The following is a 16,109-nucleotide window of genomic DNA, read 5'->3' on the forward strand; positions in this document are numbered from 1 at the left end:
TGGGTTTTCAGGTTCTCCAATTGGCCCCCTGGGCCATATGGATCAGCACCCGCGAGACGCATAAGTATATTTGGGATGTTTGCTTGTTCGGGCGTGCCCCTGTCAATCCAAGTCCACTTTGCCGGGTGGTTGCATCCATCAGAAATAACGAAAATCCTTTGTGGGAAGCTCATTCTCATATCAAAGCGAACCCTCCAAGGGTTCGTCATAAAATATTAAGGTATTGTTTCAGTTGCAACCTAAGGCATTCGAGGTCAGTCGAGCCTCTCTCCAGGGCTTTGCTGGTGCGGATCGTACGGCTGCCTACATAGTAAGGACTGTTTCCCCATTCCCTGTCCGCTGCTCGAGGCCAACCATAGGCTATAGCCGCCGCGAAGTTGTCGTTGGCCGCCCCAACCATAGCGCAACAGGCCATCCCCTCAAAACGGCCAACTGAGCGGCCATTGCCCTTCTATCCTGGTGACCAAAGCAATGACGAAGGCGCCACACGGCCTGGCCTGGTCTCAGCCCGCCCCTCCAATCCTTTTTATCAATTAGGCAGAATCACGTCCCCTTCCTTAACAGAAGGCTATGCCGGTCTGACCTCTGTCGGGCACAGCACACAGCTCCTTACGGAACGTTCTTCGCTTGCCTGCTTGCTTGCTGCCATGCACCCCAGAGAAGCACAACTCCGAGCGTGGCATTGCTGCAAGCCAAGCCTGACAGAGACATCCATCCATAGGCGCTTAATAACTCTCGATTTGCACACAAACGGCCTCGCCACCTGATGTGACAACAGCGATATTGGCGACGGAGTGGACGCTCGAGTTTTCGTATTGAAGTGTTTGCGTCACAAGTGTTCGATCTGCTACCGGGGCGCAGTTTTCACTATGGATGCCAAAGATGAGAATTTTGACATCAGGATGGTGTTCGGTTTGAATGTTCCTATCCAGGTGCCTAGCCGCCGACCCGACGCGCAGCGGTCGCCATTGATGGGCCAGAGAATCCCGGATGATACAACTGGCCGGTCTTGTTAGCGGCCTAAGGAGGTAGGGGTAGTTAAACAGGTAAGTAGGTATTGATCGCCCAGCATGCTGCTTTCAACCAGACCCACGCCTTCAAGCCTTTTGGTGGCTATCATAACTGCTTTCTAGAGGCTGAAGTTGAAGGTCCTCCTAAGGCCCGGCCTTCCTTTCAGTTCCTCTCAGCATGGGTCGATCCAAAGAAAGGAGCCCCCTGGCCTTCTTGATGGACAAAGAACGAACCTGAGGTTAGAGACCAGGTGACCCGCCGTAACAGTTCCCTACTTCCCCAGGCCGTCACCCGTGCCCTTCCATCCGGTTCCGAATTCCGAGTCCCGACTCCCGAATCCCAAGAGCGGACTCACACCTTTTCCGGATCAAAACCAACGGCCCCACTTCCACATGCTTGCCGGGCCTATCTATACAGTAATCAACCTCGTTCCCATTGCATCATCCCGCACATCCCAGTCACTTTTGCCTTTAACTGGCTTGCCATTGGCATATAACATTCTTTTGTGTGAGATAGCATTCCGACGTCATTTCAAGCCTTTGTTGTCATTTGCAGTCAGTATATCGCGCGCGAAACGGCTTCTATGCCACTCCGGTTACTCCACGTTCCCCAGCTTCTCTTTTTTCTCGACCTCGGTTCCAGAAGACACGGCTATCAACCATGACAGACCAGCAGGAAGACCCTATCATCAAAGCATTGCAGGAGTACACAACGTAGGTACAGAAAAGATGCTAAGAATCAGTGAGCGATACTCAGCGTGTCTTACTCTTGGACTGCTCAGCTGCGATGTGTCCGACGCCCTATGCAAGCTTAAAGTACCGCACGGCGGCTTCCTGCCAGGTCTCACCATGTGGTCCCCCCAACGCCAGGATGGCAACACAAAAATCATAGGCCCGGCCTATACGGTTCAGTATGCTCCTCTGGATGATCCCAGGCCGAAGCATCCGAGTCATTATGTGAGATTGCGCCCTTCTTGTGCTGAGAACCTTTCAGCAACCACGGACTGACATCGTACAGATCGACTCTGTCCCGGCCGGTGCTGTTGTCTTCGTGACTACTATCCAACAGACGTCAAATGCTCTGTACGGGGGGTTGATGTCGACCCGGGCCAAAGCATTAGGTGCTGTTGGATCTGTAATCAACGGCCGCTTCCGCGACCTGCAGGAGCAGAGGGAATTGAACTATCCGGTGTGCAATCATCCTCTTTACCCATTAGATGATAGCGATACTAACTGCTTGAATAGGTTTTTGCCCGTGGCGTTGGCACTGCACCCCCTGGCCCTGTGCTCAAAGTGGTTGGTGTCAACATCCCGGTAGAGGTTGAGGCCGATAAAGGGCCCATCACAATCAACCCTGGAGACTACCTTATTGGTGACGTCAACGGTGTTGTCGTGCTTCCAAAGGAGTTAGCTGAAAAGGCCTTACCGCTCATGGCGAAACAGGTAGAGGCCGATTCTAAGATGGCTGTAGAGATTCAGAAGGGTATGACCTTTACAGAAGCTAGCAAACGCTTCCGGCTATGAAATTTTTTTTGATACCTAGATATGGAAGGTCTTTAATCACATTTTGATTCATTGTCTACTGACAGTTTGAAGTCCTTTTTTTCTCACCTTTGATCCACTGAACATCCATTCGACTTCATCCCGTAACATTGCTCGGATGACCAGCCAGCTTCTCTCTTGACAGACCCAACTAAGGTCCAGCTTAGTGCTTCGCAGCTTTGAATATGACTATTCTAGGATCACACAAAGAGGCTGTCCAAAACCAAGAGAGGTCCTTGATTGCCTCAGCATCTTCATAGCCCAAGACTTTGTAGTCAACAAGCTCTGCCTTGGCGAATAATCCAACCTACTCCTCGTCCAAGATATTCAAAAGCACACCCCCTAACTCAATTGGTGGCTCAGAGTTAATCGTCATCCCGTATCCATGACCCCCTTCGATTGGCTTGGTCCACCTCACAAGGACTCCCATGCTCTTCTTCTTTGTAAGCCCTACTCAACGGCCTCGACTAGATACCGACCAAGTCCCCCCCCGGCTTCGAATACCTGCCCATGTTTCCCACCATCGCCTCCAGGTTGTCTAATTGGCCAGCGTAGTTGAAGACAAAGCTGGCCATATCCACTAGTAACTTTCCTCTCGCAGTGGCAAGGTGCTCCAAGGACTGAGAGACATACCGCGGGAAAAACGCACCACGTCGCGGCTGAGCGATTTTCCGTGCTCTCTGGCGATCTGGAGCTACTTGGGCGAGAGATCCATGGTATCGACGGAAGATGCCCCAAGGACGATGGCATCCGGGCGATGAGACTGCTTTCTCGACCGAGGTCAAGGATTGTTTGGCCAGTAAGATCGACCAGGGAGCACTTGGTTAGTAGTTTTGCAGAAGGCTAATCGCCGTTTGGGCAAAGCCGTCACATATTCGGCTTGTTTAGCGTAGTCCTTCTTGGCTTACTCGATAGTGGTCATGATGATTGAACAATGGCTTAGTCTCTGTTGATGAGGAGATGGTGGTAATAATGGGCTGAAGGATGACACCAGAGCGGTGAATCACTTGCGCCCTGAGAGGGATGAGTTACAAAGCGTTATTTTCCCATGGCCTGCTCTTTCCCTACATCTCTCGGGCCATCTGCACCTATCATATATACATGGTTAGGAAGTCATGCTCTGCCATACGGACTGTTTCATGCCATGTCTCAAAATATTCTGGAGAGCCACAAGACCGACACGTAGAAGTGTGGTATGAGAGCATATAATACCATTAGAGCCAGGTCTCATCGTCTTACAATGCTAAATACACAAAACAGATATAGCAAAGCCGAAGATACAGCACGTTATCCTGTCACAAGCTTGGCCTCGTCTTTCGGAAAACGACAATTGTGGTTAAGAAGGTTGCATGTGTATGACGTATGGGTGCAAAAGTTGGTCATTGGCTCTGCTGTGTGATTGTGTCAGCGACCAACGGCAGTGTCGATCCAGGTAACTCATATCTGCCGATGCCATTGGCCCTGTCAATGGATATTCAATCCTGCTCTGAGCACCAAGTGCGTCATTGGACGGGGCCTTGAATACGAGACTCAAACAGATCATGGGATTGTGTATCACCTAGATGTGTTGGAACTCTCGAACTATGTAAGAATGCCTTGACAGGCCTTGAACGTTAGGCGCCCTGCGGGGACCTTATTCTGATTCCTCCTCTGCTTCGTTTTCTTCCTCGACTTCATCCTCCTCAACTTTTACCAGCGTAGCACAGGCGATGCGGGCGCCGCTTGCGTCGTGGAAAACGATTGATCTGTTTCCAATATACCCCAGTTGGATGATATTCATCGCCGTGTACGGATCATTGAACCTGTACCCATGGTCAGAATTGAGCAGTGGTTACGTAAAAGTACTGTTTTCCCCCCTCCCCTTTTCCAAGAGCGGAAAGAGTATCACATACTCTTTTTTGACATCTGGTCCTGACACCGTACCATACTTTCCAGACAAGTCTCCCACCTCACAAGTTTGTGGCATTGAGCTGTCACATGGCGGTGTATCCCCACGGACGTAGGAGTCAAGGTGTCCCCCCGTTTCCAGGCAGTCTCCGTTTTCAGGCACAGGACGCAAGTGAATGTGATACTCTACCAAAAGTGATCTCAGTCAGCACTCCACAATTTGTGAGTTTTATGTCCAACACGTACTATAAGGTGCTTGATCTGGATCTAGACCAGTCACATCGATCGTGTAGTTGATCCCGACTGTGTGCGCAACCGCCGTCACTGTACCCTTTACTGCAAGAGAGTCAAACGTAGCAACCCAAGTTTCTCCGATTACTGGGTTGTTTCGCACCGGCCGAGCATCTCCCAACTTGCCTGTTGTATGGTTGGTTGACTGACAAGCCACAAGGACGAAGATGCCAAGAAAGTTGAGCGAGAAGATCTGCATGCTGAAAACTCTGTTGAAAAGACTAAACCCTTGGACAATATTTTTTGGCAAGATAATGAATGCTGGCATCCAAGACCACACTTCTTATAGCATAGACTCGTAGACTTGGGAACACAACAATAAAATAAGAGGGGTTGACGGCGCATCAAAAAATTTTAATCAGACAAAGAGATCATGGCTCTGATCTCTTGATATCTTTGTTCAAAGTGAACCAAGCCAATAAGTTTACTTCATCAGCCGCAGCCAATATCGAGTTGGGGGTCCGACCCGGCAGGTAATGGGCCGGACTTCGGCATAGCGATAGCGGGTCTCTTCCGGCTGTATGGATAAGTTATGGGATGCTGATGCCAAGCAGGGGAACATGATAACTTGAGAGAGATGAAGGGCACGCTCAGAGGCCGGCTGTAAGCAATTTCTATTATTTCGTTTATAGATGCGGATGTCAATTCATTAGTATTTACTCTTGCCGGCATTCAAAGTCCGATCGGACTCCCGAGGGGCAAAGACGTTCATTGGTTATGATGGCCAGGGGTAGAGCTATCAAACAGAGCAAAGCTTAATCAACGTTTGCCAGATGGTAAGGCATGGGGTACTGCACCACAACCCCCCTAAAGTGACGGTCGTTTTGAGAAGTTCCTGCCGGTACAGCTGACAGTTCTCCGAAGCTCAAAGGATGCAGGTTGACTGAACTAGGACACACCACGACCAACTCTGGATCTGACAATGACGACAGAGGGTATAACTTTCTAAGCCCAGGGGAAGATGTATTAATGAAGACAGGTGCAAAACTATGCTGATATTCGTCGTTGGTATGTGCGAAATCGTAAACAGTGGTTCGCACGATGGATCAAAAACTGCAATCTAGCTTACAAAGTGGCTTGTAAGCTCAGATCCAGGTATCATTAGGGATGCGAAGTTTGATTTCAAGAGAAGAACTCGCCCAACTGAAGGAGCAGACCGCAACATTGATGTCACTCCGTCTGCCATCTTTGATTATGGAGAAAGGGCTGACGTTATCGAGATATCTGACACAGGCCTTCGAAACTTCATGAAGCTGAGTTAGACGCCACCTGCGTACGAGTTCTTCCGTAGGCAAAAGCTTGATCCTGGTTTTCCACCGCTCACAGACATCGACATACGCACGGGTCCCACGGTCCGGCCCGTCCGGGGTATGATTTGAGTCAAGTCCCTCCCTGTCTCTTTGGTCAAAAACTCTCACTATTTTGAGGCGACGACTAAATTGGCTTGAGCGATTGAAGAATGACTAATGTATGACCACAGCAGACTCGCAAAGCATGAGGAACATCCCCGCTGAGGGCTTCGTCTTACCCGCTGGAAACCAAAAAGAATTTTAATGAAACTGGACTGTAGTGATCACCCAGCTGCCTGGGTTGTTCGTAGTCGGTCCGAGATCTTTGGCCCAAAGAATCTCTTCGCAGCTCGAGTTCGTTGTCACCGCCCTCGATATATCTATCTATTGGCCGAAGAACGGGAAGCACTATTGGAGAAACAGCAAAAGCGCAGTGTGATGTTCGTGACGTGTGATCAGACAATCCGTATTGGGAGCAGAAAAGGGATAGATAAAGTTCTTTACCCCAGTCGACCTAGAAGCAAGCCTGTGGTAGAAAAGCGCTCCATCACCAATCCTCCAGCAAACAAAATCAACACCAGGCTGCAGGTAAAGGCAGTTCCAGGCCCCTCGTTGAGATGCTGGGTGACATTACCACGGCAGGCCCTGCGCACAGATGTTCAACAACCGGCCCCAACGGCTGACGTGCCTGCATCCCAGCATCCTTGGCATGTGGAGGATGAAGAAGATGTGGAAGTTTCAGACAAGTTTCAGCAAAGGTAAACGTCCGTGCCCACGCGCCTTGCTGACGAGAGTACACTTACATAGGTAGATCGATGCTAATGGCGTTGCGGGTATCTCACCGGTCTCACAGGGTCACGATGGAAGATCGGCATTCTAGCCCGGAAAGCACAGACTGCCGACTGGGCAGCTGATACACTACAACAAACTGTACACATCCTGCATCGTGCATGTTGCGCTGGTATTGCACTTACTTACCTACGGATTACGTCGAATCGCGATACTACTCGGCATCGAGAGATCTTGGAAAACTAGGAACACAGGCTTGGGCACACATCGGCTGGACGGGATTCTTACTCCAAACTACCCGAATGCGGTGGTGAGGGTTAACGATGCAACCTTTTGAATTTGGCAATGACAATCTTGCCCAGCACACCTCCTTTGCTCGTTGACCGAGCTCGAAGGGCCGTGTAAGCAGACAACTTATGGGCCTGCTATACTTCCTGCAAATAACTCGGAAAAACCTTGTTCTTCTGCAGTTTGCGATGACTGTTGGGACTTGGACGCTAGGTGCCCTACACTAGCGTACGCTAGTGTAGATGTGATCGGAGGGAGACCGCTGTCGACGACCGTTGTCGACGACCGTTTTCCTTTGATCGTCGCCAAGGTGTTCTCCAGATTCTACTTCCATCATGGTGACAGCTTGGCTAGCAAGGGGATGGCGTTGATGGGTCTGTTCAAGAGCTCTTGGCGATGCTGTGGATCTGTGGTTTTGTTCTTCTCTATCCCGCCATGCCTTGTCTGGCATGGCCCGAACTTCCTCATCCCGTAAAGCCCCGCGACGTGTTCTGATTCGGCCAGTTAGCATCGGCCACCAACGTCGACTGGCGCCCGTGAAGTCTCCGCCAAAGTCTGAGGGCTCTGTCTGGCCGACCAGCCGCTAGCGGACTACGCAATGCTACAGCGGAGGAGCTAGTTTACGTGCACTAGCGTAAACTGTGCGGTTAGCAGGGTTTTGCGCGGCCAGGACGATATCGCTTTCCAAGTCATCAAGGTGAGACCTCAGACCGCGGAGACATAATTTGCCCTTACGCTACAAACGACGAGGAAGTTTGCATTTTCGAAGGCCGGAGAGTCTTTCCGCTGGCGCTGTGCTTAACCTCGCTTCGCGTTGCGCATCCATCCTGCTGTGGATAAGAGGAAGCTAGCGTTGCTCTCCTGCAGAATACATCGCATGAGGGACTCAGGGCAACGGCAATTGGAACGCACTGACTCTGGCGGTACATCTCCGAGCCGTTGAAAGTAGGGTCAGGTAGCAGTTTCTGTATTCCTGCCATTCCAGCTCGATGACTGTCTCTGGCTTTTTCGCACTACACAGTCCTTATCAAATGGCCTCGATCTTATGGAAGGCTAGGCCAACCTCCCAAAATTTGTGGGTCCTCTGGCCGTGTGCACAGACGAGGACCTGCGGGCTAGGCAGGGCTATCCCAAACTCGGTTAGGCCGGCTGCGACGGCGAGCTAGGTTCCAGCGGTCCCCGCACGCCGATTCCTCGATCCAAGAGACCTTGCCCGATTTCTCCAAGCGCCATCTCTGTTCCCATGTGCAACGGTTGGCGGCGCATTGACGTCTGCGACACAAATCGGGGACCGGGGTTGTCGAAGGGCCATAGAACCCCTCCCAATCCACCCTTGCACAAATTGGTCCGCTTCCAAGACCTGCAGAAAGCTGGAGTGCTGGACGTGCGTCGTTGTGCGAGCTGCAGCCAAGAACTTGGACGCGGAACGCAAAGCCTGTACTCTGCAAGGGCCGCATTGTTTTCGTGCAACCTATGGAACTGAGGTTGCAAAAACTGCCTCTTTTCTTTGCTCACACCAAGGGGCCGGGCTTGGCATCCACGTTGGGGACCTCCTTCCACTTGTGTTGGGCCCTCGATTTTCTCCGGGCCCTGTCTGTCCGTCGTTAAGGTCAAGGGTCAGGCTCTCGGACCGAGCCAGGGTTGGTTAGGGGCATTGGGCACGACTTTCCAGACTTCAGTGATCAACGAGTGGCCGTTAGCTGCTGTTGTTTTGATGGAGAACAATGGCTGGCTTGGAGTGGTGGCGATTCAAAGGAACCATGCTGACGTTTCTCTGCCCTTGGTCAGATGTTTTGACCCATATTTGTCTCTGAACTGGTCCTTAGCCTTCCATGGAACATGGGACGGGTTAATTGACTGCTTCGCGTAGGTCTCATCCTGGGAGCATGGAGGGGGGGGTGCGCGCGAGGGTGCTCCGGGAATCGAGGCAAGCAAATTAACACGACCTAGCAAGTGTCAGGACGGGGTTTCCGATATCCGGGTAAAAAAGCTCAAATGCATACCTCTGCAGCACCCTTCGATACGGAGCATACCTCGGCGGCGGAGCTAAGACCCCGGGCGGGAAGAGTTAGCGTACGGCAATCTGCCGCACTAGCTTCTCGTTTTCCACACACTGTCCCATCACGGCGCCACAACAGCTACCTCTTACAAGGACAGCTGCAGTCATGGTCGGCCACCAACAGTTATCCATCTCTCCAGAGTCTGAGACTAAGGGCAAAACCCAACAGTGCGGGATCTGAAGATACCCTAACATCCAAGCGCGCAGATTGATGGATTAAATGGATCAAAATTGGCCGGTAGATATCCGAGGAAGGAGCAGCAGTACAACTACTCCTGTAAACTGTTGACACATGGGGAAAAAAGAAGTCTTGTACATGTGAGCAAGATTTTTATGTACGTACTTGCTGAAGGACCTTCGGCTTCATTCCATGAAGGACGACACATTGGCCGAGCCAGAAAACGCAGTGTAAAACTCTTCCAGCACCCCTTCTGACCTTACGCCGTACTCCCCTTAGCTTCTATCCAGACACCCCTCCCCACCATATCCCAGCTTCCGTTTTGGCCGGGGGTGACCGGTCCTACCTGCATGCAGGCCTTACCGAGTTGACCTGGCCTAAAGAGAGGCCCGTGGTCCACTGATCAAAGCTTATACTCACTTAACTCACTTAGCTCCCGGAGCTGGTTCCTGTCTAACATAGCACACTAGCTCTGCCTTACATCTGTCGTCAGTCGCCTCGCCTGGACCCCCGATTAACTTCCCGGACGCGAACTGCTCACCCGTTCTAGACGTCTCTAAGTAAAAGCATACTGGGGACAGCATTTGGCGTGACAATGTCGACAACAACTCCCGAGTATGACTATGATATCTACGATTCTCGGAGCGGCGTGGCCATAGCCGCCGTGTCGGCATGCCTCAGCGTCGCCTTCACTGCAGTCGCTTTGCGAGTATACACACGAGCTGTCATGATCCGGCAGTTCGGTGCTGATGATTGGGCTGCCGTTGTGGCCTATCTTCTTGCTTTGGCTAGCGGCCTGTTCGTGGCAACAAGTATGCTCAGGACCACCTGATCAGTCTGAAATGGAACTCCGGTTGCTAACAATTCCCTCAGATGTGATGTTTGGGCACGGAAAGCACTTGGCTTACGTGATTCAGGAGGGAATCCCGTTGTGGAAGTACTTTAGGGTAAGCCAGGGCTGTGTTGATGCTGTTCGGGTGCTTGACGGGGACTAACTCGCGGCAAAGCATTTTTATATTTCGATTGTGCTGTATAACGGCTCATTGACGGCCACTAAACTCACCTTCCTGCTTCAGTATTATCGAATCTTGGGCGGGACGGGTCGCATGCGGAAGGCTGTTATCGTTGCTTTTGTCATCGTGGGTCTGTGGTCAGTCTCTCAGCTTCTTGTCGTCATCTTCACCTGCTCGCCCATCGAAAAGTTCTGGAATTCGGATCTCCCGGGGACCTGCATCCCTAACCTGCCTTTCTGGTATATCAACGCGGCTGGCAACATCGTTACCGATATCATCGTCTTCCTTTTGCCACTGCCATCGCTCACCCGCCTCAACCTGCGCAAAGGGCAGAAACTTGGTTTGATTGGTGTCTTCTCTCTCGGTTTCTTCGTACGTACCAACCGGCCTGGACACAAAGTTAGTGAAGTGTTTGCTAACCAGTTCTACTCAGACTTGCGCCATTTCCGTCATTCGCATCCAATATCTGAAGCTCAGTACTGATGTGACCTGGGACAACGTCCCGTCATCTTGCTGGTCCATTGGCGAGCTCTGCTCCGGTATCACCTGTGCTTGCTTGCCGACTCTTCGCCCCTTGCTAGCTAAGGTGATTCCTGGCATGTCAATCCATAGCCAGAGCAGCCAGCAAAAGTACTACCGTCGGTCGACTGGCCGTGACTTCTCGAATGCCAGTCGGCTCAAGAGCACAGACGAGAACGGCAGCAGCCGCGGCATCATGTATCCTGAAGATTTGGAGATGCAGAGTGACAATGGCTCCGACAAAGAGATCCGTATTGCTGTCAATCGCCAAGATGGTAGCAGCAATTTCAACAAGGACTCCTCGAGGTCTCTCGACAAGCTGCGGCTAGGACTGAACACTACTGTTAAGACCGAGATAAAGGTTGGCACACCCACGCACGGGGCGTGGTCTCAGGATGGTTACCCTAGGGGTATTGAGGTCAAGAGGGATTTCATCACGACCACTCGGGAGTCTTAAACGGCTATGCCTTGATTTTTTTTTGATTACTCTCTTTCTGTGTATATCTTCCTCTGTTTTCTATACCATATGGGCTACAACGGATGGAATTAACTAGAATCTGGGAACAAGGTATTTGGGATATCAAATTCTTTGTGTGTACCTGGATGCCTGCTGAGATGATTTTTTGGAGGGAAAAATAATAGACGTTTGACCAAAGTGATTTGATATCATCCCCCTTGTCTTGTTTGGCTAAGAGTGGCGTTTATGATAGAGCTTGTATGCTGGGAAGAGTTTACCGCTTGAACTCCCAAATGTCTGACCTACCGAAACCCTTTCAGCTCCCGGCCCCTTTTCCTCATCGGAAAGATAAACTTTCGGCATTTGCCCCTAATTCTTACAGCGATTGTGTTGAAACAACACAGCAGACGCTTCAGCCCTCACTTCTCAGTTTCTGGTGCTTCAGTGTATTTGGCATGTCGAAGTAGTAGTGTGTGGTATGCGACCCCTTCCCTGAGGACTCGCATGCGAAGGTGTGACTGACAATCAAACATTAAAATCCAGAAGGTTGAAACATGCACACCTAGCATTGCGTAGATCCGGTGTTACAAAGATGATCACGGCACACTGCTGGATTGGAAACGTTCCACACCATCGACTTGAATCGAGCTCTTAATTTTGACGTTGCGAACTTTGTGTAACAATGCCATGTGGCTTGAGCCTCCAAACGTGTTTCACCCGATCTTCCAAAGAGCAATGATATGCATGCGCAATTTCGAATTAAAGTGTGCCGTGCCCACACAGCACGGGTAAAAGAACAGGATGAGACAGATCAGGCTGCGGCACTGCTGGTAATCCTCCCGTATGCGATCCTTTCCCTCGGGACCCAACAGCACGTCATGATGTGGTACAGGGCGAACTGCAGCGCGGCGGCAGTTGCCAATTGCCATATCAACTGCTTAATAAGTCCTCACGGAGTCACGGGATCTAGATAATGTTTGTGTGGTTGCGCTGACTGTTTGATAGGCTTCCGTCCCTGCAGTTCTGCTATTCCGTGTCACACAGCAAAACTCCAAATTCTGGGCAGCTTCAAAACTGCAAGAAAGAGGTCAAGGTAACTTCAATTGTTCCACCTTTTTGCTGCTGGCCCGCCTCTGTTGCAAATCAGGTACGAATTGACAGCTTTCCAACCATTCTCTCTCTTGGCAAGTTTATTCTCATTTGCTGGGCGTTGTATGGAGCAATCCGCAAGAGATGGAGGTCAATGGAGCACGGCACTCATTCTGTTTGGGCCCAGACCACCAGGATCCATAATTCAGATGTTGTGGATGTTCCATCACCACTCCCACTGCACCCCGTAGGTTGTGGAAATGCGATCCACTACCCTGGGACGAGATAACGGCCTCATTGCAGAACACAAAAATTTTGAAAGCGATACCGAGCTGCACATCGAAATCAAGAGGGCAATCAACCGATTCTCAAGATCGCAAGCAGCATTGTGTGGCGAGACTGCAGCCCGGACCAACCAAGACGTGCGGTGCGTCAACAATCGCAGTTTTTGAAGCCCAGCGATGCGGTAGCGATAAGCCATAGAAGCAGGAAACACATGTCGCAATCGCTCTGGGTGTTTGCATCAGCCGCATGCCACACCTTGTGGTTGGGCTCTGGGTCTTTAAGCTTTGCAGCCTCCCCCGCGATTGCGATGGCGTGCCGGCCCACGCTGATGACATCAACACACTAACGAACTCAACCCCCCAGTCCTGATCCCATCAACCATCCTGCTGGAGCCATATCGCTCGTGAGATGGATACCGGAGGCTGCCTTGGCGTCTTCATCGTCTTGTGATCATTGGACAGATGCACGGTTTTGTCAGTTTGGGGTGAGAGGCGTCAACACCTAGCCTCACATGTCCGGAGACAGGGTTGAAAAAAAAGTTCAAACGTGCTCCCTAGCATACAGGAGCAATGGAAGTATAGGCGGTGATGGAAATGGAGTAACCTCGTCTACTAGCAATCCAGATGTCTATATAAATCAACCTTTGTTGTCCTATTTGTTTGTTTGAATCCAGTATCCAGAGCCAGTTGCCCGGTCTTGTCAACCCTCAGGCTGGACAAGAATCAGTATCCAAATTCTCTTTCATAATTGTCAACTGTCCAGATCAGCTCTTCACGGCTCTTCAGTATTATGGCAGACGCTGGACGGCACGTCGCGGTCTCCGCGACTGTGACGGATGAAAAGTGTGCAGCTGTGCTGGACGAGAAGCAAATCGCCAGCTCCGAGAGTCAAATAAGCCACACAGACGATGAAGGCAATGAAATTACGTGGACTGAGGAGGAAGAGAAGAGGTTGGTTAGGAAGTATGTGATTTCGAACTGTGAATGTGGGGGAAAAAATCAAACGATTTACCAGTACTAACGGATTGATTTCTAGGATCGACACAATGGTTTTGCCCATTCTGATCATTTGCTTCTTCGCACTTCAGCTTGACCGTGGCAACATGTTGGTTCTCTTAATGTTACACCCAATTTTGATTTACAATAGGTTCTAACCTTATGTGCAGCGGCAATGCCATGACTGATTTCTTCCTGCAGGAAGTTGGCATCACCCAGTACCAGTTCAACATTGGCCAGCAGCTACTGTCTGCTGGTATCGTTCTTCTTGAGGTTCCCAGCAACATCATCCTCTATCGGCTCGGCCCCTCGTTATGGATTGGATTCCAGATTCTCGCTTGGGGCTCCGTTGCAACATTCCAGGCCTTCATCAAGGGCAAGGGACTGGGCCCGTACTTGACCACCCGTCTGCTGCTCGGTTTGTGCGAATCGGGCTTCATCCCAGCTGGCCTTTTTACCATCACCCGCTGGTATAAGCGGGAGGAAACTAGCAAGCGGTTCGCCTTCTACTTCATCGGCAACATGTTTGCTTCTGCCTGCTCTGGCCTTCTTGCCTATGGCATGTACGTTGCCCCCATATAACCCAGACTATGTGAATATGATCATAGCTAACATTTGGACAGCCTTCACATGAGAGGAATCTGCGGCCTCAGTGGCTGGCAATGGCTCTTCATGCTTGAGGGTCTCTTTACCATTCTGTGTGGCTTTATCTTCCTCTTCCTGTTCCCACGCTCTACTGCGAGGCCAGTTTCTCTCGCAGGCGTCCGTTTCTTCAGCGAGCGCGAGTCTCAGATCCTTACGCAGCGTGTCCTGCGTGACGACCCGTCCAAGTTTCAGCCGCACAAGAATGTCAGCCTCGCCGAGGTGAAGGCGACAGTACGTTGTCCCAGAAGTCAGAACCTCAGGAGAGTCAAGACTCACACAATGACCCTTTGTAGTTCACTAACTGGCGCCTGCTCCCACATTTCCTCGCAACCGTCCTTGGCATGGCTCCTGCTCACACTATGGGCGCGTATGCTCCCACGCTTATTGCGTCATTTGGCTACAACAGGCTCAAGGCCAACGCTATGGCTTCCGTTAGCGCTTGGGGCTTGTTTGTGCTGAATATTGTTTGGGGTTTGCTTGCCGATAAGTTCCAGCGCAGAGGCTTGCTCATTTTTCTGGCTGTTGTCATTTACTGGGGCTTTACGGTAAGAATTTCCCTTCCTGTTCCTTGCCATATCTCGGGCAAGCCCTCAAACTGATGCCTCCGGTTTTGATAGCTCGGCAATCGCATTCTTATTGAGTCAACGAACCGCGACCTGCGTTTCGGTATCCTTACCGTTTCTCTTATGTTCCAAGCTCCATGGCGTACGTTAATCGCTTCCCTTGTGTGTCTCTGAGCAACTTCAAGAGCTGACTTTTGGCTTAGACGCTACAAACGGTTCGTGGATGGCGCTTAACGCCCGGTCCGCTGGCGAGCGATCTATCACCATGGCCATTTTCGTGACGGGCGCCAACCTTGCAGGCATCATTGGTAGCCAGATCTTCCAAGCTGAGGACGCTCCCGTGTACCGGACTGGCTGGACCGTCATTATGGTCCTGGTTTCGTTGTCTCTGTGCTCTGTCATTGTTGCCAACCTACAGTACTGGCTCTTGAACAAGTTTCAGAAGAGGCAGGGCAAGGACAGATACCATTACTAATGAGTTTGAAGGTTATGGTTTGGGTTAATAGGGTTGAAAACTTTATCATGGATTAAATATCTGCAGGGTTTGGCCAAAAGTTGCGATTTCTGGTTGGTGTCGACAATTGACTAGAGCATGTATATGTCTCCGCATTTTGGAGCTGTTTCCTTTGGCCAAGAGTGCGAGTGTATCATAAAACGAAGGGTGGCTGGTTTACTTTATCCATGGGGGACAATTTCAGTGCACTACAACCACACAAGTCCATTTCTGACACTTGAAGTCAACCCGTTTTCTCCCTCCGATATGCTACAGAGCAACAGACGGACTTTTCACCACAGCTGCGCGCATACTTAGACATCAGGTAGTCAACTGCTCCATAAGACGACTTAAGAAAAACAATATAGTGCTGAAACTTCAGCTGGCTTAGCTAGCACACACACAGTTGGATGCGTTAGCGTTGTGTAATCATGATCATGCAGCAGTCTGCTTGGAGCACAGCAAATCTCCGCTCAGCCGTTCACGCGGCACAAAGATATCATAGGTAATTTGCCCCAAACGAAAGACTGGAAAATTTAAAGAGTATTCCTTGCAGGTGTGTGTTTGTGCAATTGCTGTTCCACATATTTGGCCCTCTTTAACTGCACTTCATGATTAGGATGGCCTAGCTTATGGGATACACCTGGCTCGTTTGCAGAGCTTGGTATCCATATCTACTCAAAGCTCATTGAAAGAAGTTTTGGGAACGCGGGGTAG

At 50.7% G+C, this 16,109-nt stretch overlaps 4 protein-coding genes across 4 annotated transcripts; 3 read left to right on the forward strand and 1 right to left on the reverse strand.

The window, feature by feature from the left end:
• Nucleotides 1–1,671: 1,671 nt before the first annotated feature.
• CTHT_0055220 (uncharacterized protein) lies at nt 1,672–2,534 on the forward strand (the record flags this gene model as incomplete). The annotated part of the gene is made up of 4 exons (XM_006695791.1): nt 1,672–1,724; nt 1,793–1,967; nt 2,029–2,199; nt 2,256–2,534. 4 exons carry the CDS (start codon nt 1,672–1,674, stop codon nt 2,532–2,534), a joined length of 678 nt encoding a protein of 225 aa, XP_006695854.1.
• Nucleotides 2,535–4,185: 1,651 nt separating this feature from the next.
• Nucleotides 4,186–4,929, reverse strand: CTHT_0055230 (uncharacterized protein; the record flags this gene model as incomplete). The annotated part of the gene is made up of 4 exons (XM_006695792.1): nt 4,186–4,354; nt 4,445–4,625; nt 4,686–4,775; nt 4,881–4,929. 4 exons carry the CDS (start codon nt 4,927–4,929, stop codon nt 4,186–4,188), a joined length of 489 nt encoding a protein of 162 aa, XP_006695855.1.
• Nucleotides 4,930–9,928: 4,999 nt separating this feature from the next.
• On the forward strand, nt 9,929–11,322 carry CTHT_0055240 (uncharacterized protein; the record flags this gene model as incomplete). The annotated part of the gene is made up of 4 exons (XM_006695793.1): nt 9,929–10,145; nt 10,207–10,280; nt 10,341–10,718; nt 10,780–11,322. 4 exons carry the CDS (start codon nt 9,929–9,931, stop codon nt 11,320–11,322), a joined length of 1,212 nt encoding a protein of 403 aa, XP_006695856.1.
• A 2,163-nt stretch (nt 11,323–13,485) lies between these two features.
• Nucleotides 13,486–15,374, forward strand: CTHT_0055250 (uncharacterized protein; the record flags this gene model as incomplete). The annotated part of the gene is made up of 7 exons (XM_006695794.1): nt 13,486–13,658; nt 13,732–13,800; nt 13,862–14,254; nt 14,315–14,567; nt 14,630–14,881; nt 14,954–15,041; nt 15,103–15,374. The coding sequence occupies 7 exons, from the start codon at nt 13,486–13,488 to the stop codon at nt 15,372–15,374; spliced, it is 1,500 nt and encodes a 499-aa protein (XP_006695857.1).
• Between the last annotated feature and the right edge of the window lie 735 nt (nt 15,375–16,109).

Source organism: Thermochaetoides thermophila (genome assembly GCF_000221225.1).
Source record: "Thermochaetoides thermophila DSM 1495 unplaced genomic scaffold scf7180000011820, whole genome shotgun sequence".
NCBI classification, from domain to species: Eukaryota; Fungi; Ascomycota; class Sordariomycetes; order Sordariales; family Chaetomiaceae; genus Thermochaetoides; species Thermochaetoides thermophila.